At 37.4% G+C, this 24,249-nt stretch overlaps 1 protein-coding gene across 1 annotated transcript; it reads right to left on the reverse strand.

The window, feature by feature from the left end:
- Positions 1-1,181: 1,181 nt before the first annotated feature.
- On the reverse strand, positions 1,182-23,938 carry LOC127446272 (sterol 26-hydroxylase, mitochondrial). The gene is made up of 9 exons (XM_051707044.1): positions 23,473-23,938; positions 21,596-21,786; positions 16,447-16,646; positions 14,668-14,865; positions 13,192-13,355; positions 11,416-11,582; positions 3,258-3,339; positions 2,930-3,136; positions 1,182-2,669 (listed from the first exon to the last, which is right to left on the reverse strand). Exons 1-9 carry the CDS (start codon positions 23,719-23,721, stop codon positions 2,553-2,555), a joined length of 1,575 nt encoding a protein of 524 aa, XP_051563004.1. The 5' UTR covers positions 23,722-23,938; the 3' UTR covers positions 1,182-2,552.
- Between the last annotated feature and the right edge of the window lie 311 nt (positions 23,939-24,249).

Consider the following 24,249-nt stretch of genomic DNA (forward strand, 5'->3'; position numbering starts at 1 on the left):
ATACTTTTGCCTCCTATATGAAGCTTGAAGAGGTAGTCACCATAAACTGTCACAGTATTACATCACTGAGCACATTTTTTTTTTCTTCAAAATTTCTCACTTTGTGTTTAGAAAAAGAAAGGAAGTCATAGGGTTCTAACAACACAGGGGAGTATACAATGCCTTTAAATAGTTTTGGATAAAATTATGACCATATACTTTTGCAGAATTATTGTGCCATATTTGACTGTGGAAAACGATCAATGTCCCAGTATTATGTTCTGATGTTCAGCTTAGGGTTGCCACCCGTCCCTTAAAATACGGGATCGTCCCGTATTTAAAGATAAAATGATGCGTCTAGTATTGAAACAGTACGGGACGCGATTTGTCCAGTATTTAAGCTGGTCAGATGGCGTCACGGTGAAATCGTTCCAGATCGCACATTTAACATTGATATAAGTTGGAAAATTAGCCTACGGTGGGTATGGGAGCGCCTGAAAAGTCCACACATTGTGCTAAAACGTGCTAATACTGTAGAGGGTGTGGTAAGGGACCGTCTGAAAAGTCCAAAAATGGTGGTAAAACTGAATTTTTTCTATATAAATGTTCAATAAGATCAAACAATGTATGAATACAATCATAAAGTCAATTACAGGTGAAGGAAAAAAATAAACAAATAAAAATAATTAAAAATGTTTTTTTTTTTTTTTTATAAACCATCCAAAATGTATACATAAAGAAGACAAATAATCGAACAATTTAAATAAATATATTTTTTATATATATAATATATAAATTATGTCTTTTTTTCAATAAGACATGGGTCAGGAAAGTTATCATTTTAGCATATAAGAAAGGATATACAACTTTTATTAATAATGCATATTAACGCAACACATATATTGCTAAAACTGTGGAGGATGTGGTTTGGAGGATGTGGTTAGCTCCCCCCCCCCCCCCCCCACACACACACTTTAGTAATGGCTGAGTACACACCCATTGGTTGACCCATGGAGCTATAAAATACCAGGTTAAAAGCAATGTTCCGTCAGGCTGCTCAAACAGATAGCCGTGTGGAGCAATAGAAATAACACACTGAACTTTTGAGTCCACAAATAGTACATAAAATACCACAAGGCGGCAAGCTTGCTCATTCTGTATTATCTGATGGCTCAAGAACATATTACAGTCAGGTTCAGCCAATTTTACCCAAAGCCATTTATTACAATGCTTTTGCACTTACAGAGCACGTAGTGTTTGGTACGACAGAAAGTGTATTGCTCCAAAAATTATGTATTACTCAGTTATTTGCTGTAATATGTCTGTAAAAGAAATCAGTAATCCAAGCAATCATACCATTTCTAGTAGAAAGCTGTGGTTATGTTGATCTACTGATCTATTATTACAATGATATTACAATGGTTACTGTATAACGACATAAAATGAGTATTGCCTTTGGAAAGAAATCTTCCTAGATGTAAGCCAACATGTGGGCGATCTGACAACAGATTTATTTCAAATAAATTAATCTAGAGTGGGGTCAAAAGTCCACACTGAAAAACATTTTTAAAATCCCACTTAAACATGAAAATAAAGTTTTAGAATTTTGAAAATGTAAAACAAAGTTGTGACATTGAATGTATATTTAAGATTCTGCACTATTTCTAGGGCACTAATCAAATGTCAGAAAATGTGTGACATGTTAACTCTGTGCAAAAGGTCAGATTTCCATGTTTCTAAGCACACAGGATGCTCTTTGGAACATTCTGAAATCACGCTGAGATAACATGGATCATCAGGTTTTCCGCAAACTTGTGGAGTCCGTGCCAGCTGGAGTGCAGGTTGACATAAGAGTAAAATGTAAATTTTTCCATTAAAATTTTCCCTCAAACTGTTATGCTGGTAATGTAATTTGTAATGAAATACCCGTATTAAATTTGAAAAATACAAAATAGAAGCATTTCTGTCCCTAGCTTTCAACCATGCTCAAAAACATCTGCACAAAATATATAATCTCTCACTTTTCCTCCCTCTATGGCTATTATAAAAGGGAAAAGTGTATTTCCAAATTATTAATATGTCCATTGATCATGATTTGACTGATGTTCATAATCTATGAAAAATATGAATAACATATTGGAGCCACTGTGAAGCAAAAAACATGACAGCCAGTAAACGTGTTTTTTAAAAACGCTGTTTCTTCTTGATCAGACACTAAACAGCTTGGTTTTATAGAGTCACTGTCACCAGCACACAGACAGAACGTCTTTGTCTCTTTTATAAGATTGCAAGGAACACAGTGCACACAGTGTTCTGCTGCATAGAAGCAAACGTGACAAAAAAAGTTTGGCAAAAGCTTGTTCAAAAACCCAGAAGACAATCCAAGACCTCAGCTGTAACAATCTGTTAAAATATTTGAGCTCAGTTGATTTTTTATTTATTTTGCTGGCCCATTTCCATCTTCTACCCTATATAGGCATTTGTGGGTAAGGGCCTGCAGGAATAGATGGCAAAACTAAATGAATAAAGAGTGCTGATTTGATTAGAAAAACAGATTTCTTGGTGGTTTCTCTTCAGGCCCGAGGGATAAACTGCAGGTTAATGGGTTTAGAGGGTATGAGCAGGGTTCGGGTCTTGGGCTGTATCAGTGGGGCCCCTTTATCGGCTCTGACCTCATAATGTTGCATCAGCTGCAGGATCAAAAGGCCAAGGATTAAATTCATGAGACGGAGAGAGATAACGATAGCAAAATGTCTGAGACACCTGAAGTTTAAACATAAACTTCACATTAGTTAACAAGACACAGATATGAGTACACAGACTAGTAAAAAACAATTTGTGCTTAAGAAAGATTGATTGATTTTCTTTGCTTTTGTTCTCGGCTAACACAATATTTTGAAAATTGTGTAAAATGGAACCTACAGAAAATGTGAAAATGGGTCATACTCACTCTACACAGAGCAAAGTACATTTCCAGCTCTGCCACCCTCTTTCCCACGCAGGCCCGCACGCCAACCCCAAATGGGATTGAACTGTAGGGGTGATGCTGAGAGCGAGACGGGTTCTCCCTCAGCCAGCGCTCTGGAACAAACCGTTCCGCATCTGGAAACTCACTTTCATCGTGACTCACAGCGTAGTGACAGAGATGGAACTGTGTCTGTGAAAGAGAACACAAACACTGGAGTTAGGATATTAGGTATTTAATTAGATATACTGTAGAGTTAGCAATACTGTTTCAGGCTGTTTGTACATGTATGTGTGACACAACAAGTGGATACCTTCTTAGGGAACCAATAATTATCCACAATTACTTCTGTGTCCACAGTCAAGCGTCCATTACCAGGGACAACAGGATACATCCTACATTTAAAGGGGTCATATCATGAGAAATTGGAGCCAAGATGCAAAAATGGCTCATTCCAAAATAACTGCAATTCTGATCAAATACATTAACACATAAGAGCCTAAATTTACAAGTCAATAAAGCCTATTTGGTCCCAGTCACAGTGAAGATATTATTTCTGAACACCAGAATAACTAACCATACATGTGTTGAAGTACTCCAGGCATTGTGCTTGTCCTGACAGTGTGTATTAGCACCTGCTGCTCTGCATTTCAGCACAGATTAAGTTTATTTTTAACAGGGTCTGGATCATTTCAGTCTGCTCTTAACCATTTACAGGGCTCATTTCAGTGCAGATTGTTTTGTGATCATGTCACAAATGTCATGTCGGCTTTGCAAAGAGTGTGTTATTGAAGGATGCGGCAAATAAAAAAATAAAAAAATAACCCATCCACATTTCTTAAATTTGAATTTAGTTGATAAGTATATGTATGTGTGAATGTTTACTTTGTATTTTTCTTTATTTACTTCTATGTTTGACTTTTTATTGTTGTTTTAATTTAATTTATTATGTATATACATATATATGTATATATATATATATGTATATATATATATATATGTGTGTATATGTATATATATGTATATATATATAGTATATATATCAAAAGTTTGCATTCACTTGGAGAATTGGTCATATATGTACCATTTTTAAACAAAACATGAGTTAGCAGGCAAAACACATTTCTTTTATTTCTTATGGGATTCATATTCGTAGGTTATAACAGAATGGCACAATCATAAAACAAAATATGGCAACAAAGAAAAATATTAAATGACCCCTGTTCAAAAGTCTGCATACCCTTAGTTCTTAATACTGTGTATTGCCCCCTTTAGCATCAATGACAGCTGTGCAGTCTTTTGTAATAGTTGCTTATGAGGCCCCAAATTCTTGCAGGTGGTATAGCTGCCCATTCATCTTGGCAAAATGCCTCCAGGTCATGCAAAGCCTTTAGTCGTCTTGCATGAACCGCACGTTTGAGATCTCCCCAGAGTGGCTCGATGATATTAAGGTCAGGAGACTGTGATGGAACTCCAGAACCTTCACCTTTTTCTGCTGTAACCACTGGAGGGTCAACTTGGCTTAGGGTCACATGCGCAGCTTTCGTGCAGAAGAATGCAAATTGTCTGCCAGTATTTTCTGATAACATGCTGCATTCATCTTGCCATCAATTTTCACAAGATTCCCCATGCCTTTAGAGCTCACACCCCCCCCCAAAACATCAGTGAGCCACCACCATGCTTCACAGTGGGGATGGTATTCTTTTCACTATAGGACTTGTTGACCCCTCTCCAAACATAGCGCTTATGGTTGTGACCATAAAGCTCTATTTTGGTCACGTCACTCCAAATTACAGTGTGCCAAAAGTTGTAAGACGTGTCAAGGTGTTGTCAGGTATATTGTAACCGGGCTTTTTTGTGGCATTGGTGCAGTAATGGCTTCTTTCTGGCAACTTGACCATGCAGCTCATTTTTGTTCAAGTATTGTCGTATTGTGCTCCTTGAAACAACCACACCGTCTTTTTCCAGAGCAGCCTGTATTTCTCCTGAGGTTACCTGTGGGTTTTTCTTTGTATCCCAAACAATTCTTCTGACAGTTGTGGCTGAAATCTTTCTTGGTCTACCTGACCTTGGCTTGGTATCAAGAGATCCCCGAATTTTCCACTTCTTAATAAGTGATTGAACAGTACTGACTGGCATTTTCAAGGCTTTGGATATCTTTTTATATCCTTTTCCATCTTTATATAGTTCCATTACCTTGTTACGCAGGTCTTTTGACAGTTCTTTTCTGCTCCCCATGGCTCAGTATCTAGCCTGCTCAGTGCATCCACATGTGTGCTAAAAACTCATTGACTATTTATCCACAGACACTAATTGCAATTTAAAAAGCCACAAGTGTGGGAAATTAACCTTTAATTGCCATTTAAACCTGTGTGTGTCACCTTGTGTGTCTGAAACAAGGCCAAACATTCAAGGGTATGTAATCTTTTGATCAGGGCCATTTGGGTGATTTCTGTTATCATTATGATTAAAAAGGAGCCAAACAACTATGTGATTATAAATGGCTTCATATGATCACTATCCTTAAATAAAAGACAGTTTTTTCATCATCAGTCATATTTTCAAAATCAATGCCAAAATTTCACAATTTCTGCCAGGGTATGCAAACTTTTCAGCACAACTATACAGGTGCTGGTCATATAATTAGAATATCATCAAAAAGTTGATTTATTTCACTAATTCCATTCAAAAAGTGAAACTTGTATATTATATTCATTCATTACACACAGACTGATATGTTTCAAATGTTTATTTCTTTTAATTTTGATGATTATAACTGACAACTAAGGAAAATCCCAAATTCAGTATCTCAGAAAATTAGAATATTACTTAAGACCAATACAAAGAAAGGATTTTTAGAAATCTTGGCCAACTGAAAAGTATGAACATGAAAAGTATGAGCATGTACAGCACTCAATACTTAGTTAGGGCTCCTTTTGCCTGAATTACTGCAGCAATGCGGCATGGCATGGAGTCGATCAGTCTGTGGCACTGCTCAGGTGTTATGAGAGCCCAGGTTGCTCTGATAGTAGCCTTCAGCTCTTCTGCATTGTTGGGTCTGGCATATCGCATCTTCCTCTTCACAATACCCCATAGATTTTCTATGGGGTTAAGGTCAGGCGAGTTTGCTGGCCAATTAAGAACAGGGATACCATGGTCCTTAAACCAGATACTGGTTGTTTTGGCATTGTGTGCAGGTGCCAAGTCCTGTTGGAAAATGAAATCTGCATCTCCATAAAGTTGGTCAGCAGCAGGAAGCAAAAAGTGCTCTAAAACTTCCTGGTATACGGCTGCATTGACCTAGGACCTCAGAAAACACAGTGGACCAACACCAGCAGATGACATGGCACCCCAAACCATCACTGACTGTGGAAACTTTACACTGGACCTCAAGCAACGTGGATTGTGTGCCTCTCCTCTCTTCCTCCAGACTCTGGGACCCTGATTTCCAAAGGAAATGCAAAATTTACTTTCATCAGAGAACATAACTTTGGACCACTCAGCAGCAGTCCAGTCCTTTTTGTCTTTAGCCTAGGCGAGACGCTTCAGACGCTGTCTGTTGTTCAAGAGTGGCTTGACACAAGGAATGCGACAGCTGAAACCCATGTCTTGCATACGTCTGTGCGTAGTGGTTCTTGAAGCACTGACTCCAGCTGCAGTCCACTCTTTGTGAATCTCCCCCACATTTTGGAATGGGTTTTGTTTCAGAATCCTCTCCAGGGTGCGGTTATCCCTATTGCTTGTACACTTTTTTCTACCACATCTTTTCCTTCCCTTCGCCTCTCTATTAATGTGCTTGGACACAGAGCTCTGTGAACAGCCAGCCTCTTTTGCAATGACCTTTTGTGTCTTGCCCTCCTTGTGCAACGTGTCAATGGTCGTCTTTTGGACAACTGTCAAGTCAGCAGTCTTCCCCATGATTGTGTAGCGTACAGAACTAGACTGAGAGACCATTTAAAGGCCTTTGCAGGTGTTTTGAGTTAATTAGCTGATTAGAGTGTGGCACCAGGTGTCTTCAATATTGAACCTTTTCACAATATTCTAATTTTCTGAGATACTGAATTTGGGATTTTCCTTAGTTGTCAGTTATAATCATCAAAATTAAAAGAAATAAACATTTGAAATATATCAGTCTGTGTGTAATGAATGAATATAATATACAAGTTTCACTTTTTGAATGGAATTAGTGAAATCAACTTTTTGATGATATTCTAATTATATGACCAGCACCTGTGTATATATATATATATATATATATATATATATATATATATATATATATATATATATATATATATATATATATATTAATCACATTTTTTAAATACTTTTATTTATTTGTAAATCTGTACTCTCAGTTTATAAACTTTACTCAGTTTAAAAATGTCGGGCCAAAGACTAAAAAAACTCTTCCCTCAATTTCTCAATCAGTACATGCAGATTCTTAAACTTCACCGTCCTTTTCTCGATCAATTCTCACAGATTTAAAAACAGCACTCTCAATTTATCAATTAGTACTCACCGATTCGTAAACTGTACTTTTCATATAGCAATCATTAATCACAGATGTAAAAATTTTACCTTCAATTTAACTCATTGACATTTATCCTCATACACCCCTCGTACACATTAAATACGCGTATTTAATGCAACGCATAATTTAAATTTATTTAAACGTAATCCCAGTTCAAGAGAACCTGTGCTGTCAGTAAGGGTTCAACTTTTGACGCACGGAGTCATGTGACAAAACAACATGGTGCCGACCACAGTGGAGTTTGTCTTTGGAAGAAACGCCAACAAAACTACATCTGGTAAGAAACCTAATGAATTTTTAACATTGAAACCTGTTTGAGACAAAAGATTAGTCTCTAGTTTCATCCGATATGCCATTTGTAAAATTTGACCAATTTATTGTAAAACGCCACGCTGCTAAACATAATATACATGGTGTATTTTAACACATTTTTTCCTAAGAAATGCTATATTCACTGTGCATTTTCACACTGACAATCAATGGGTTCATCCAAAAGCTGAAAAATGTTACTTTCAGAGGCTTTGTATGGAATTAAGATGAAAATAAGTAGGGGTGTAACGATCAATCCAATGACCAACGATCCAATGCTATCGATACAACATGTAAATATTATTTTAATACTCTCATTTCAGCCACGTCCGTACGCATTTCCGTCAGGTGATGAAGCAACCTTATTACATTCGTTTGACTTTATGAGCACTAAATATGCTTTTTGTGTGGGATGTGGATATGCGAGCACATCAACCAGGCACTCCTTAAAATGTGAGCTCTCGTGGCATCAGTTATAAGACTTTACACATCTACACATCAAGACCCTTACTAAAATTGATCTCAGTTAACTGTAAAATAATTTTTCATTACAGCTGTGGAAGTTGTAGCCAAGAAAACCACGGATAGCACGGATAGTTGGAAACAAGTCATGGGTATGTAAGTATTTTGAATTGGACTAAACTGAAAAATTAGCTGTCATCAAACGAGTGATGATCATGTGTGTGACTTTATTTTTTATATTATTTATCTGTATAATTGTTTTCAACATCTGAAGTACCTTACTTTGCTGTGGATGTCCCAATGTGTATACAGATAGCTGAATAAAATAATCTAATTATTTTGGTTGCATTTGAGGGCAAAAAAAACAAACTGTAATTGATTGTGTAAAATAGGCACATAAAATCGCAATATCGATCGCAGGCCCCTGAATCGAATCGTATCGTGGCAGACTTTGAAGTATCGGCAAATATCGGATCGCAGGCCAAGAGAATCGGTACATGATCATATTGTGATGAAACATCCGATTTACACCCTTAAAGATAAGGTGCATTTAGAACTGTTCTGACACCAGTGCAGACAGACAGCACACTGGAGTTTAAGTCATTCACTAAATAGTGAGCAAGGGAGCATCCTATTGCTCTCTATGCAGCTAAGTGCAATCACTCCTAAAATCTGACCTATATTTCAGTTTCAGGCTGCAGATGATGTTTGAACCACTCAACATGTTTGGTAGACATGGGACATTGATAATCACTACATAGATTAGGAATTTATGATGTATAATTTTATTTTAACATGGTTGGCAGTGATTGGATGATGCTGGCCATTACTTTGCCATTTAATCTTTGATGTAATGTCTGTAACGTCTCAAGAAATTAATAACCAACACTCCTGGAAACATAAACAGTATGATTAAAAAAAAAATGACTTTCTATAGCTTGGTATTATTTAAATTTTCACAACTTAGTCAATATATGTTACCATCCATTTTTAGGAAAACTATTTGCTCTAGAATTCTTGTAATTTTTTGCTTGTTTATTAGGTGCTACTAGTTACAAATCAAAAAGAGAAATAGAAAATGCACACAGCAGTCACGCTTGGGTCTCAGGGGGTTAACCCTAATTTATATTTGATGAATTATAAAATATTAAAACACCATAAAGATACCACAACAACTTTCATTGGTTGGTGTTAAATGAAAGAATCGAAGATTGCTCAAACGTGCATTTTTCTGCAATGCGGACGGAACACTGTTCTAAATAGTGTTTTCTGCACTATTTTTTAGCATCACAGCAAATCTTCTGCACAGAACAGCGCAACAGTGTAGTACGACTCCCCAAATAATGACTCTTGTGAATCACTTATGAATCAGTCGAAGAGGTTACTGAATTACTCTTAACTCACTTACTGAACTACAAGTCATTCATTTTGTCATGTGCATCATTAAAAGAACTGATAACTATCGTTATCGTTACATAAGCGATCTAAGTTGCCTTGTGGCATCGATGTAATTGTGTTTTACAATCTATTAATAATTACCTATTTAATTATTTTTCAACTTTATCTCTGACATTACATCTCCCACTTCCATTTAGCTCAAGCACAGTGGTGTTGATTACTATTGGTATGAGTTGGATTGTTTAAGAAAGTCAGACCAACGTTTATTGGGCACAGTATAACATTATAAGGTCATCCTGTTCTGCATAATGCAAACACTTGTTGACTACTTAACTGTCACCTGGTTACAAAAAATAGACTATACATGGCAGAGGCATGTGGTGGACTTCTGAAATGAAATGGCAAAGTCCACTCTCTGCGTTAAGAGTTTTTAGTCCAGTATTAGTGTTCCTTTTCCATTTGTTGATTACACAGTTTCTGCTACAAAGGCATATTGAGCACCATTACCCAACAGTGTTAACAAGAAAACAATACTATAATATTTTTGTATGTTTATTTACATAATATTACGACATACTATATAAAAAGACAGTCACATCGAAGTCTCAAGTGTATGCGTTTTATTTTTTGTTACTTTGTATATTGCTTCAAAACTGCCTACAATAATACAGTAACAAGCATATTCCATGTATCTTTTATTTTGTACAACTATTTAGTTGTGCATCAATTATTTATATTGACCTACTTTTTCTGACCATAAGTTAACAAATCCTCAGTAAACACAGCAGGTGTCATGAAGGTTACAGGCACAAAGGTGAAGCTTTAATTTAACAAATCTGAGTTTTCGTTAAAGCCAGCTTACCCACAGATCATCATTTCAAGTTCATATTCAGACATGAGTGGTTTTTTTTGTTGTTGTTTTTTTCAGAAATTTGGCTGACGATTAATTGTCATAGAAATAATTGCAATTAAGAGTTTTTTAAGTTTTAGGGCTTTCACGATTATGACGAATAATTGTCTGTTTTAAGGCTTTAATGGTTATGATGATCAATTGTCATACAAATTTTCATACTAATTAATGTGTATGTGTGCTTCATACACCTTAAGAAGTCATTTTTTCATATTTAACTTGGAATCATATAATAAAGTAGGGATAAATTATTTCCTTTAAGGCTTTAAATATTTATTTATTAAAAATATTGCAGGGGTATTATGAAATATAATGAAAAAATCAAAATATTTCCAAATGCTTTTTTGGTCTACTTTAGTCTTGGCAATTTTACAATTACACTGTTGTTTTTGGAGCCCAGCCAACCTGAAAATCTAATATTATATAATAGAATAGAATGAAGAAACATATATCATCTCCACAGAAATAGAGTAAGCGGGTGTCTCCTCTGTGTTACTGCTTGCCTTTAACACTGCGTGATGACCAAGAACAATTACCATTACACGATCGTTAAATTAAAGTGAAACCGGATTTGATTTGCGTTCACTATCAAAATGCTCGCTTATATTTTCGCGGGAGTTTGGTGTGAACCTGACAGCACATGCACATCACAGCGATTCAAAAATGGTTAATCTTCATGTGCTTTTTAGGTGCTGCTCTGAGTGTGTTTCGCAGTGCGGGTCTGTGAGATGCTCAGAGTTGCATTTGGAGTCCCACATAATGCATTAACACAGACAAATGACACACAAAAAGCACTACAACTCACTAGGCCTCACTGAAAAAGGGAATACAGGGTGATGCTAGGGTGAATTCCCCTACCTGAGAGTTTCTTTGATAACCGCCTTCATGTAGGGCATCCTGGTCAGGTGGTCTGCTGTGGGCAGCTCTTTATTTGGACACACCGTGACAACCTCGTCATAGAGCTGTTTCTGTACCTCTGCGTCACGCGCAAGGTGGTACAAGGTCCATGACAGTGTGTTCGAGGTCTGTCCATACAGAGAGAAAAGACTGTAAAATATCTTATCAAATCATCTATTCATAGACCTCAGCTGATTTTACGATATAGACACACATTAGTTAAGTAAATGATGCCGAAGAGGTAAAAGAGCGGGGCTAGAAGGTACTCTCTTTCTCATTTTCAATACAAAGCCCTCATACACGGTACACGGAAACAGGTCAAGACAACAAGGAATGCTGCGTTGCAGATTATCATCCCTGTCTGTATCGATGAATGTGGGGCACAATTAAACTGGATCAGTTTACCTTGACAAACTCAGGTTCAAGGTCATAAACAACCAATCAAGTATAGTATCAGTTTTATAGTTATAGTTTATAACTTATTTACAAACATCAAGGTCGAGAATAAATGTTTTTTGTGTGTGTGTGTGTGTGTGTGTGTGTGTGTGTGTGTGTGTGTGTGTGTGTGTGTGTGTGTGCAAAACTGTGCATATGGCTCTGTTGAAAAACAAGAATCAGTATAAGTTTCAGAACTTATCCACAAACATCAAGGTCGAAAATAAATGGCTTTTGTGTGTGTGCATGTGCGTATGGCTCTGTTTCTACAAAACTCATTTTAAGGCATTATAGGCATGTTCCCGACACTGTTCTGAAGGGTAGACACGATTATGCTGCCTTCTAAGATCCCTAATTTTGGCCAAATTCTAAGGTCACATCCACACTTATATGGTTTTGTTAGAAAACTAGTGCTTTAAGTCGATTAACATTTTGAATCTCGAATAATCGCATAATTTTTCATAGTTAATCATGATTAATCGCAGATTTAGAAAGTTTGAACATTTTACTCTATATACTGTATACTTATTTTCCTGTCAAACTTATTTCATTCTTAGGAAAGAAAACAAAACAATATGTAAAAATTATGCTTTATTTACATTTTCCAAACAAAACCTTCCACAGTATAAAGACAGAAATGCACTAAAATAGCACCAATTCAAGTAACAATACATGTTTCGCAAAGTCAAAGTGGGAAGTTGACTAACTGAAAGAACTATGTGTAACTGGTCCTGCTCGACCTGCTCCGAGCGGGATTCGAACCGGTGTCTCCAGCATGGGAGGCAGGCACGCTAAAGAGGAGGCTAAAGCCTCTAGCGTCAGTCGCTAGTGCACCCCTTGAGGCCAGGGGAGTGAGGTTTACACACCGCACAGCTACCTACCAGCTGGCTACCGTTACTCTCACCCCCCTAAACCACACTCCCATCCGGGTCACAGCACCACTGTAACCGGTCCTGCTCGACCCACTCCAAGCAGGATTCAACCGGCGTCTCCGGCATGAGAGGCAGGTGCGCTAACGAGGCGCTAAAGGCTACAGCTTCTAGTGTCAGTCGCTAGTGCGCCCCTTAAGGCCAGAGGAGTGAGGTTTATACACTGCACAGCTACCTACCAGCTGGCTACTGTTACATATGCAACCATAGGTTTGTTTTTCAATGTACTTAATCATAAAGGTTTTAGAACTGAGCCTATGTGTTTTGGCTTTTAACTATCTCTGTAACATAACTTCTTTCTATTTTTTTGTAACATGAATAACTTCTGATGACTATCTACTGTACTTCTACAGTACTTCCTTTTTGTTCTTACCGTATCCACACCTCCCAGCAGAAGCTCTGTTATGCTGATATACACCTCTGCTAAGCTGAGTTTGTTGCTGGACAACAGGTATGTGAGATACATGCCCTCCACCTGCTCTCCACGATCAATCTGAGCTTGTATCTGCTTCACCTTCTTGTCAATCAGATGTCGGGCTGAACAACAGTGAAAGTCACACACACACACACACAGATAGAAATGGCAATGGGTTATGCTGCTGTTTCCCAATCTGATTTGTCCTTCAACTCCACCATATCATATGTATGTCACACATGCAGTCATTTAGAATAAATTTTTTACTATCCTTAGCAAATTCTGGGTTAAATACAATTTAACCTCTTTCGACAGCATCTGTGACATGTTGGCGATTGCCACAGAAAATATTTCGACATGTCCCTCAGTTTGTCAAAACAAAGAAAACAGTAAGATATTTAAAATTCAATTTATTGAAATGCACTTGTGACATGTTGTCGATTGCCACAGAAAATATTTTGACGTGTCCCTCAGTTTGTCAAAACAAAGAAAAAAGTATGGTATATAAAAGTCAATTTATTGTAATGCACTTACAAATTAAACTTATGGGATGATCATTTGCACCACAAATACACATTTAAAATATGAAATATAGCATGATACTGGTGGTAGAATTGTTAAAACTGTGTCCTAACCAGGCTGGCACGATGTGATAAAGCGATGCCGACAAGCAATAAATGTTATCTTTCCAGGAGCTCTGACTGGTTTTTTTTTGGTCCCACTTTATATTAGGTAACTTTAACTACTATGTATAAACATTAAAATACATGCAATACAGTGTTCTTATTGTGTAACTACATGTTATTCTGCATAATTCTCACAAGATTCACATTTGCTTCTGAGGTTGAGGTACGGGTTGGTTGAGGGGTAGGGTTAGGGTTTAGATTAGGGTTTATGGTAAGGGTTTGGGTAGGGTTAGGTTTAGGATTGGGGTAAGGTTAACGATTAAATTACAGATGTAATTAAATGCAGGTAATTTGAATGTTAGTACAATGCAACAACATGTATGTTCATATTAAGTACGTTGTATCAAATGCTTAAGTACACAGTAGTTAAAGACACCTAATATAAAGTGGGTCTGTTTTATTTGTGGCATTTTGACACATTCTGTTGATAAGCATAGAAACCGGAAATCAAGGGGAGAGTGATAAAGGGGAATGGGATGGGAACAAGACCAACAACAGACTTGAACACTGGTGTCTCATGAGCATCAAAGTACTAGCACTGACCACAAGACCTCCGTTCTAATGTAAATCCCACCCACAGTAAACTCTCTGCAGCAGTTCATCTACCGAGAAAAGTAGACCTACTTTTAAAAGGACAGCAAACAACTCTATAGCTCAAATATCAAATAAACAATTCATGTACCTGTAAATAAAAGCATTACATTTATGCTTTTAAACCCTCTGGTGAACATGCCCCACCTCAGCATACCTACGTCATACAAGTCATCCCACGCCTGGACAAACCGTTTCCAGAACGGGAGAATGCGACGTGTCCAGTGTGGGAAGAATAGAACACTCTCCGAGAGCGTCAACATGTCATTAACGGCAGATATGAAGCGCAGTGTGGCTGTGGGAATTTCCTCCTGTAAACAACCTAACCTCGTTTCAAATAGGACTGAGGAGATTCCTGAAAAGAGAAAAAAAGTGTCAGTATAAAAATAGATTAGGCTTTGTTTCCAAAGTTCACTGCAAACAGCTCTGTGATAATGCAGCCCATCTATATCCAGTGTTATTTTATCGTCAACGAAAATTAAAACTAAAACTAAATGAAAACATTTTCGTTTACTGGAAAAAAAAAGAATGGATAATATATTTTTCTTTTGTTATTTAAGGTTCTCTTAGCCCATACATGCCACAGTAGTAAATCTTGGGGTATCTTAAGAGGACATCCTGGGCTTTTTAAAGATACCAAATGTTTGGGAGTTTGGCCATGACAGCATTCTCTCCTTGGTCTATAGCAATGTATGAGATTATAATTCAGCACATCAAATCAAATATGAATGAAATTCACCTTTTTTAATGCATCAAACACTAAACTGATGTTTAAAGGTAGGTGCTATATGTAATATTTGTACTGTACTAAATCATGAAATGACCATAATGTCATTAGAGAATTAGGAAACATGCTAAGTTGAAATATTGGCTTCTACGATAACAATGCTACAGCCAGTATATTCTACTTTGAAGTTTCCATTCAGGGACAGAATTTCTGTTTATGTTTTGGCCTGTATGATTCCGCCCATGGCCCTCTCACCAACAGTATTTTGACACCACCGGGTTGCCAGATTTGAACAAATTTGCAGGCAAACAACACTGCGTGCTGCAGCCATGGAAGTCAGCAAACGAACTGGATCAGAGATAACAGATTCCACCCGACTTAAAAAGCCTCGCCATCCATCTAAAGACCACCATGACCAGAGGTGTAGTAAAACAAGGATAAATACTGGAGATGCCTTTGGAAGATGGAGACAGCTTAAAGCCCAGAAATCCTTTAAGAGGGATGCTGAGTTGGCTAATTTGCATGTCAACATTCTGGCAACCCGCATGAGCTTCGAGTCTGGGGCGGGGCAGACAACTCTCCCAATATTTAGAATTTGGATTGCAGTACCCATTTCAAACGCTTGTTGCCAATCTTACATAAAGCACCTTTGAAAAAGCTAAATTATAATTATAATTTTTTTTTGTGTGTGTGTTCGGTCTCAGTAGGATGACATCATAATAGCTTGTAAAACAATATATATTTAAAAAATGATATCTTTATAATGACAGAGCAGGCTGCACATATAAAAATACATATCAGTTGCTACTTTATATCTTATAAAATTATATGTCAGTATTTTCAAAGCTGTGTTTTTTATTGTGGTGGGCATGAATGGAATGTAATAATATACATATACCTCAAAAGCCTATTGTATCATATTTGATATATTTTAACATGATATTTCTATAAAATAATAATACAAATTTTAAGCACGCACAAGTTGCTTAAATTCAGCAAATACTCATTTTAAAATATCAATAACAACATACTTACTGTTACTTTAACAAAATCAGCAAAGATTTTACAGAAAAAAGACATGTGCATCACAATACGGATGGAAATATTATGGAAATAATATATGGAAACTTTCACCATAAGGTATCAGGAGGCATGATTGGATCACCTGAGATGGATGTTAATACCAGATGTATACAGGGCCATACACACCCTCAAACCCAAATTTGTAGAGCTCAGCGGCCAGGTCATTAATGGTGACCTGGTCCTGACTGCGCAGACGCAGGAGCTCCAAGCGCTGTAACAGATCAGTCACAACCTCGTGAATGATGGGCGCATACGCAGATACTTCTTTCAAAATGAGCATCTTAGGGTTTAGGGCACTGCGCATGCGATACCACTCAGGGCCTGTACTGAGAGACACAGCAATAAAGATTTCAGACGGGTCCATTACAAAGAAATGAAAAACAAAATCTCATCAAAATCCAAAAATGTAATACACTTTATACAAGTTGGAGACATAAGGCCAATAAATGGTAATGTAAGATATAAAAATTAATATTTAAATAGTTAATAGTCGCAAAAAATTTAATTGGCATTATTTACTCACCCTGATGTTGTTCCAAACCCATATGTTGTTATTCTTTCCGAGGAACACAAAAGTAGAACTGCTTTAATAGTCTTTATGTAGCTCTTTCCATATGACAGTTGAAGTTCATACTGATCATAAAAGTAGTCTATATGCAGTACTAGGTAGATTACTTCATAATTACAATCTGGTACTGATTACAAATTACATGACTAAAATTGGAATCAGTAAGGTAATCTCTTGGATAATATTTTTAAAGTAATCTAATCTATATATTTATGTTTTACTTTTGGATTACCACTGACCTAACTCTAGTTTATTTGATGTTACATGCATTTAAGTAGGATAATCTATAATATTTTTACATAATGTTGCTCGACCCTTAAACTAATTCCTTGGGTCTTTAGTGACCCGGGACCTCATTCCACCCCCTATACCTCATCCATTTTTAAGAGTTGTGCCCACCCTTCTTAAATATTCCTCAATCTCTCTCTTATAAATAGTGTAACACAAAAAAAAATGGCAAAATTGTACCAAAATGTATACAAACCCCAGGTTTTTTTTTTTGCACTCATAAATTATATTTTTATTTATAGAGCTAAAACAGAGAACAGAACTTACTAAACATGTCTGAAGAGAACAACTGATCTATTTATTTCAACGGAGTACTCGGAAATCAAACCGAAACATAGAGGAGGCTACAGCAGCCACAGTCACACCGTGTCCTAACCTGACAGTAAACGACACGTGATAAAAGGTATATTTTTTATGATAATCAGAGTTTTTGTCCTAACCAGCAGTAAGGAGTGACAGTACATTGTATCGATCGCTTGTTTTCTATTTTCGGCATCGCATGGAAAACTCTGTGCACTGTGAACTTTCAAAAAAATAAGGCTGGGCATAGAAATGCATAAATTCTTCGACTACAAACTCTTCAGGCATGTTTAGTAAGTTCTTTTCTCACCTCGATGTCGCGTGGGGGCAATGTTGCATGAACTGTTGCTCTCGTGCCCTAAGCAGATCACTACTTACTGCACTGACAAACTATAGCTGGCTAACAGCAAACAGATGTGATAAACATGAGTGACATGGTTGTCAGGGACAGGGTTAACGTGCACAGGAGTTCAACGGTCAGTGGACATTTTTACTAAATAACAGTGTTGTAATCGAGACCAGCTCATCCGAAATAACAGTGTTGTAGTCGAGACCAGCTCATACGGGTCCAAGTCCAGTCCGAGACCAGAGTAGGTCGAGTTCGAGTCAAGACCGAGATCAGAAGAGGGTCGAGTACGAGTCAAGACCAGTAAAGGTTGAGTCTAAGACAAGAGATTTTTATGAATGTATTAAATACAGTATAAATGTACAATAACTGAAATGGGCCTAAAACCAAACAATAATGTATTAAATATGACAATGTTTATGCAGAAAGTGATACTTTTTCAGAAACCATTCAATTCTGATGACATTTTGAGAAGTATTTTCTTCAGTATGTGTAGCATTCATGTAACTAATGGCTAAAGTATTTCTAAAAGACTAGAGGCCGTTCAGACCAACGCAGTACAACGAACCCAGATTGCACATGTACGTTTCCGAGATGTCTGTTTTAGATCTTTTCATCTGGAAAGCATCTAACATCTGCTAAACATCTTAAAAAGATCAGATTTACAATGAGTCTAAATTATAAACGTCTCATTTGCAGGATGTCTTATTGACATCTGAGACGTCTTATAGACGTATTGCAGATGAGCAAACAATGTAAAATAGATGTCTTCCAGATGTAAACACACACATCAAATAGACATCTGGGTGTTGTACATGTGCTATCAGGGGAAAAGAGTATAACACAGGCATCTCATGATGCGTTTTTAACAGTTGATGTTCTTTTTAACTTGACAAAAGAAAAAAGACAAAAGAAAAATTGTGGTGCTCCTACATGAGTCGCCAAAAACACAGCGTTACATAATGCAATGGTCAAAGACATCTACAGTGGTGTGAAAAAGTGTTTGCCCCCTTCCTGATTTCTTATTTTTTTGCATGTTTGTCACACTTAAATGTTTCAGATCATCAAACAAGTTTAAATATTAGTCAAAGATAACACAAGTAAACACAAAATGCAGTTTTTAAATGAAGGTTGTTATTATTAAGGAAAAACAAAATCCAAACCTACATGGCCCTGTGTGAAAAAGTGTTTGCCCCACCTGTTAAAACATAACTTAACTGTGGTTTATCACACCTGAGTTCAATTCCTCTAGCCACACCCAGGCCTGATTACTGCCACACCTGTTCTCAATCAAGAAATCACTTAAATAGGACCTGCCTGACAAAGTGAAGTAGACCAAAAGATCTTCAAAAGCTAGACATCATGCCGAGATCCAAAGAAATTCAGGAACAAATGAGAAAGAAAGTAACTGAGATCTATCAGTCTGGAAAAGGTTATAAAGCCATTTCTAAAGCTTTGGGACTCCAGAGAACCACAGTGAGAGCCATTATCCACAAATGGCGAAAACATGGAACAGTGGTGAACCTTCCCAGGAGTGGCCGGCCGACCAAAATTACCCCAAGAGCGCAGCAACGACTCATCCAGGAGGTCACAAAAGACCCCACAACAACATCCAAAGAACTGCAGGCCTCACTTGCCTCAGTTAAGGTCAGTGTTCATGACTCCACCATAAGAAAGAGACTGGGCAAAAATGGCCTGCATGGCAGAGTTCCAAGACGAAAACCACTGCTGAGCAAAAAGAACATTAAGGCTCGTCTCATTTTTGCCAGAAAACATCTTGATGATCCCCAAGACTTTTGGGAAAATACTCTGTGGACTGACGAGACAAAAGTTGAACTCTTTGGAAGGTGTGTGTCACATTACATCTGGTGTAAAATAACACCGCATTTCAGAAAAAGAACATCATACCAACAGTAAAATATGGTGGTGGTAGTGTGATGGTCTGGGGCTGTTTTGCTGCTTCAGGACCTGGAAGACTTGCTGTGATAAATGGAACCATGAATTCTGCTGTCTACCAAAAAATCCTGATGGAGAATGTCCGGCCATCTGTTCGTGACCTCAAGCTGAAGCGAACTTGGGTTCTGCAGCAGGACAATGATCCAAAACACACCAGCAAGTCCACCTCTGAATGGCTGAAGAAAAACAAAATGAAGACTTTGGAGTGGCCTAGTCAAAGTCCTGACCTGAATCCTATTGAGATGCTGTGGCATGACCTTAAAAAGGCAGTTCATGCTCGAAAACCCTCCAATGTGGCTGAATTACAAAAATTCTGCAAAGATGAGTGGGCCAAAATTCCTCCACAGCGCTGTAAAAGACTCATTGCAAGTTATTGCAAACGCTTGATTGCAGTTGTTGCTGCTAAGGGTGGCACAACCAGTTATTAGGTTTAGGGGGCAATCACTTTTTCACACATTTCCCTTAATAATAACAACCTTCATTTAAAAACTGCATTTTGTGTTTACTTGTGTTATCTCTGACTAATATTTAAACTTGTTTGATGATCTGAAACATTTAAGTGTGACAAACATGCAAAAAAATAAGAAGTAAGGAAGGGGGCAAACACTTTTTCACACCACTGTATTTAGCATGTTTACATAGAAAAACAACTGAAAAATAGCATGGGTGGATGCAACAACGCATTTGGTGTGAACAACTACTTGTTATCAAGACACAGCACCAAGTTGGAAGATTCTTAAAGTTACCTCTCAAAAAAGCAGTCTTTTGTTGACTGTAGGTAAATATCCACTTTATCCAATGAACAAATCGGACTGAATAGCCAATCGATTCAGACCTTTTTGCTAACCTGTTTGGCCAATTTGCTGAAAAGAACCGACTCACTTGAATGGTTTATTTGTGAACTGGGCATCAATAGTTCTGATTCTACTCAGCAGATTGAAATGCGGGACATGACGTCAAGATCTCTGTTGTTGTCAGTCAAAAATGTTTGTCAGATCAGTCGAAGCTTTACACTGTATATTTTTTGAAAAGGGACTCGACTGGACTCTTCTTGCTCAAGTTCGAGTCAAGAATGAGTCGAGTCCATGACAAGACCGAGTCTGGTCTCGAGTACTACAACACTGCTATATAATACATTTGATTTTGGTTTATTTCACACCAAACCTTATCGTATGCTTTCATAAAAATCATGAGTCTCATGGAATAATTTATTAGACATCTGAATTATTCTTTTGCATTCTTTTGAAGCTTGAAGAGGTAGTCAATATAAACTGCCATTGTGACATCACTGAGCACAACATTTTTTCACAGTTTCTCCCTTTGTGTTCAGAAAAAGAAATAAAGTCATATAGGGTTATAACAACACAGGGGTGAGTAAACTATGACTGAATTTTCATTTTTGGGTGAACTATCCCTTTAAATTTTGGTCTCTTCCACACAAAGCTATCATATGGCTACAGAAGACATTTGATGATACTTTTATTGTGCTTTCTAGAAGAGTTTGACAGAGCTGGTCATTATGTGACTGTCACTGTATGGAAAGAGCTGCGAAAAAGATTCTTCAAAAATGTCTACTTTTGTGTTTCATGGAAAAAATAACAACATGTGTTTAGAATGACACAAGGGTAGCTAAATAATGACAGAATTTTCATTATTGGGTGAAAAGCCAATAATAGGCCATAAATGTGAAGACAATTCATAAACTGGGGCAGGAAGACCAGTCAAATAAACATGTTATGCATGTTTTTCTCTGGTACTAGGCTCTGTAATAGACCAGTAGTATGTACTGTATATGTGTGTAAGAAAGAGATACATACTCCACATGAAGTCCATATGCTTGTCCTCTCATGTCTCTGTACTCTCTCCAGTGTGGCAGGTCCGTCCGCACCGGGTACCTGCCCTCCTGACGGATCACCTGTGCAATCAGTTCTGCTGTTGCCACATTCACCACATCAAAGGGCCCAAATCGGGAGCGCCAGATCGGACCATACAGGCGTTTGTGCTCCACCTGCATAATGGGGAAAAAAAATTACTTTATATTGGTAATTTGTTATTTAGCTTACACTTTTACTCAAAGTGACTTTTAACACACTTATTACAGGGACAATCTGTGATTGGTTAGCAAAACCAAATTTCATGCCCTCAGTTGAGCCAGAAGTTTACACGTCAGGCTGCTCAAACTAAAAGAGAAATATTTTGACAGGGTCACCTACACATTTTCTGACTAGCTAACATGCACAGGCCACACTCAGATAGGCCTACTATTTGCTGTTTACAGGGTCTAGGGCTGTTTTGTGGCCTAGTTCCAATAAATGGGGAGGAAGTTTTGAGTTTTGAAAGTTAAAATATGGTTTCATTTAACAATTAACTCAAAAGATCAATAAAAATTCGATGATGTGACCCCATTTAAGAGCCTTGCTCTAGTTCAAGGACATAACAGTGATTAGAGAATGCAACCCTTGGATTACAAGCCAATGTACAACACCACTCCCACTAAATGTGCTGAGATATCTGATCTCAAGAGATCTAGAGAAAAAGCTCTGTATCCTCATTCCACAAATATCTTTTGCATTTATCAGCTCCCAGCACCAGCATCTCCTGAGCCTTTGAGATTTATGAGTGTTTTTTTTTTTTGTGTTTTTTTTTTTATCTTCTTTTCTCCCAATTTGGAATGCCCAATTCCCACTACTTAGTAGGTCCTTGTGGTGGCATGGTTACCTCAATCCAGGTTTAATTGCGACCACAAGGAGTTTACCCCATGTGACTCTACCCTCCCTAGCAACCGGACCAATTTGGTTGCTTAGGAGTACTCGCTGAGCTACCCAGGCCCCTTATGGGTGTTTCTTAAACTTCGGGCACTTTCAGCACTGTGGACTTGAAAGTAAAGTCAGATTCCTTTGTCTTGCTTAGTGCCAGACCGATATATCGGTCAGCCGATATTAATGATAATGACATTATAATGGATTTTTTATAGTTTAATACTAGGCTAAAAGGCTAAAACAGTAACATCTGTACATAAGACATTTGAAAAGTACCAAAAATAAATGACAAAGGCCTGGTTAAAAAAAAAATAATAATTTCCAAGTCAGTTTAAATGTGACCTTCATACAACAGAAAGAAAAAAAGCATTAATTTGCTTAATAAAAATCATCCCCTGGGACATAAAAGTGCCTGAAATTGAAGAAACACCCTTATATGCTAAATTACACATACAGCAAAATAAAATAACACAATAAGGTCAGTAATGGGTTTATGGATCATTCAAAAAAGGATACCATGCTTATTAGTCCACTAGAAACATTTTCATTTACAACATGAACAAAAATTATAAGGCTACATTATATGGTTTACATTTCAATAGAAAAGTTGTGAATATTTTCATATATTTTCTCATAATCTTATATTTGAGTTTGTTCTGCTAAGCATTGATGCATGATATTTATGCTACTTATTATTAATGAAAGTTAATTTATCCATAACAGATCATTAGCTCATGTACAAAAATTGTTAGAAATATTATTACATTTTGATGGATGTCCAACAAAGCACAAAACAACTGATTTAGTAGTGACTTATAATAAAAAAATAAAATAAAAATGTTACCAAACTATGCCTGACATGTAGCGTAGAATTTTTTTATAGCTGATTTAATCGTTACTTACATCGAACATTTATGTATAAAAAGACGTTTTACCTGCATTGCATGACTTTTATCCGCATATCCTTTAACGAAGAGCCAGTACACTGTAGTGGCCAGACTGGGTCCCGGTAGATCATCTATGGTTTTGGTTTTGGTTTTGCCCGTCATTGCTGAAGTGCTCTGCACGTTTAAATCGCTAGTTTGCGACTTCAGTGTTCGCGTGACCACTTCATGAATTGGCACGAAATTTCTAGCGACACGAGCTGCTAAGTGATCGGCTCTTACAAGACCGCAGGAGAGCATGATTGGCGATATCTTTTGCAATAGTTCTGCGCTCTGTAATATCGCAGATGTTTTATGTCAAACCCTGGGCGGGATTCTTCGGCTATGTCTCCAAACCTAGTGAGGTGCCTGCCTACCTAGCCAGAATGGTTAGACATTAAATAACTTCTCACAATGCTACTACCCTCCAAATTATCCAAAAATGCTGCCTAGGTCTGCAGCTCACTAGGTTTCGAGACACGGCCTTCGAATCGGCGAGTTAGGCCACGCCTAGGGTTTGTTTACATGCCGAGACTTTAAAACAAAAAACAAAAAGCAGGCTGTTTAGTCAAGTATAGGGTAAATTGTCTCTGAATAAAATATCCTGTGAAACCTGAGCATGTGTACATTTTTGTAGGTACATACCTTGAAGTCTTGGCTAAAAATAACAAGTAAAAATTGCACACTGTTTCCCACTTTTACTGTTTATTAACCGATGTTGACGTTTTGACAGTCCCCTTAAATAGCGAGGCATGTTGTCACAAAACCCATATAGGTGTTGGAGAAATA

Source organism: Myxocyprinus asiaticus, chromosome 9 (assembly GCF_019703515.2).
Source record: "Myxocyprinus asiaticus isolate MX2 ecotype Aquarium Trade chromosome 9, UBuf_Myxa_2, whole genome shotgun sequence".
Taxonomy (NCBI): domain Eukaryota; kingdom Metazoa; phylum Chordata; class Actinopteri; order Cypriniformes; family Catostomidae; genus Myxocyprinus; species Myxocyprinus asiaticus.

Excerpts from the sequence above, each read along its gene's own strand:
- LOC127446272 (XM_051707044.1), bottom strand. The coding sequence starts at position 23,721 with ATGCTCTCCTGCGGTCTTGTAAGAGCCGATCACTTAGCAGCTCGTGTC. Across the intron at positions 14,866-16,446 it reads CTACAAATTTGGGTTTGAGG|GAATCTCCTCAGTCCTATTT; the intron begins GTGTGTATGGCC and ends TTCTCTTTTCAG. Across the intron at positions 13,356-14,667 it reads GGATGACTTGTATGACGTAG|CCCGACATCTGATTGACAAG; the intron begins GTATGCTGAGGT and ends ACTGTTGTTCAG.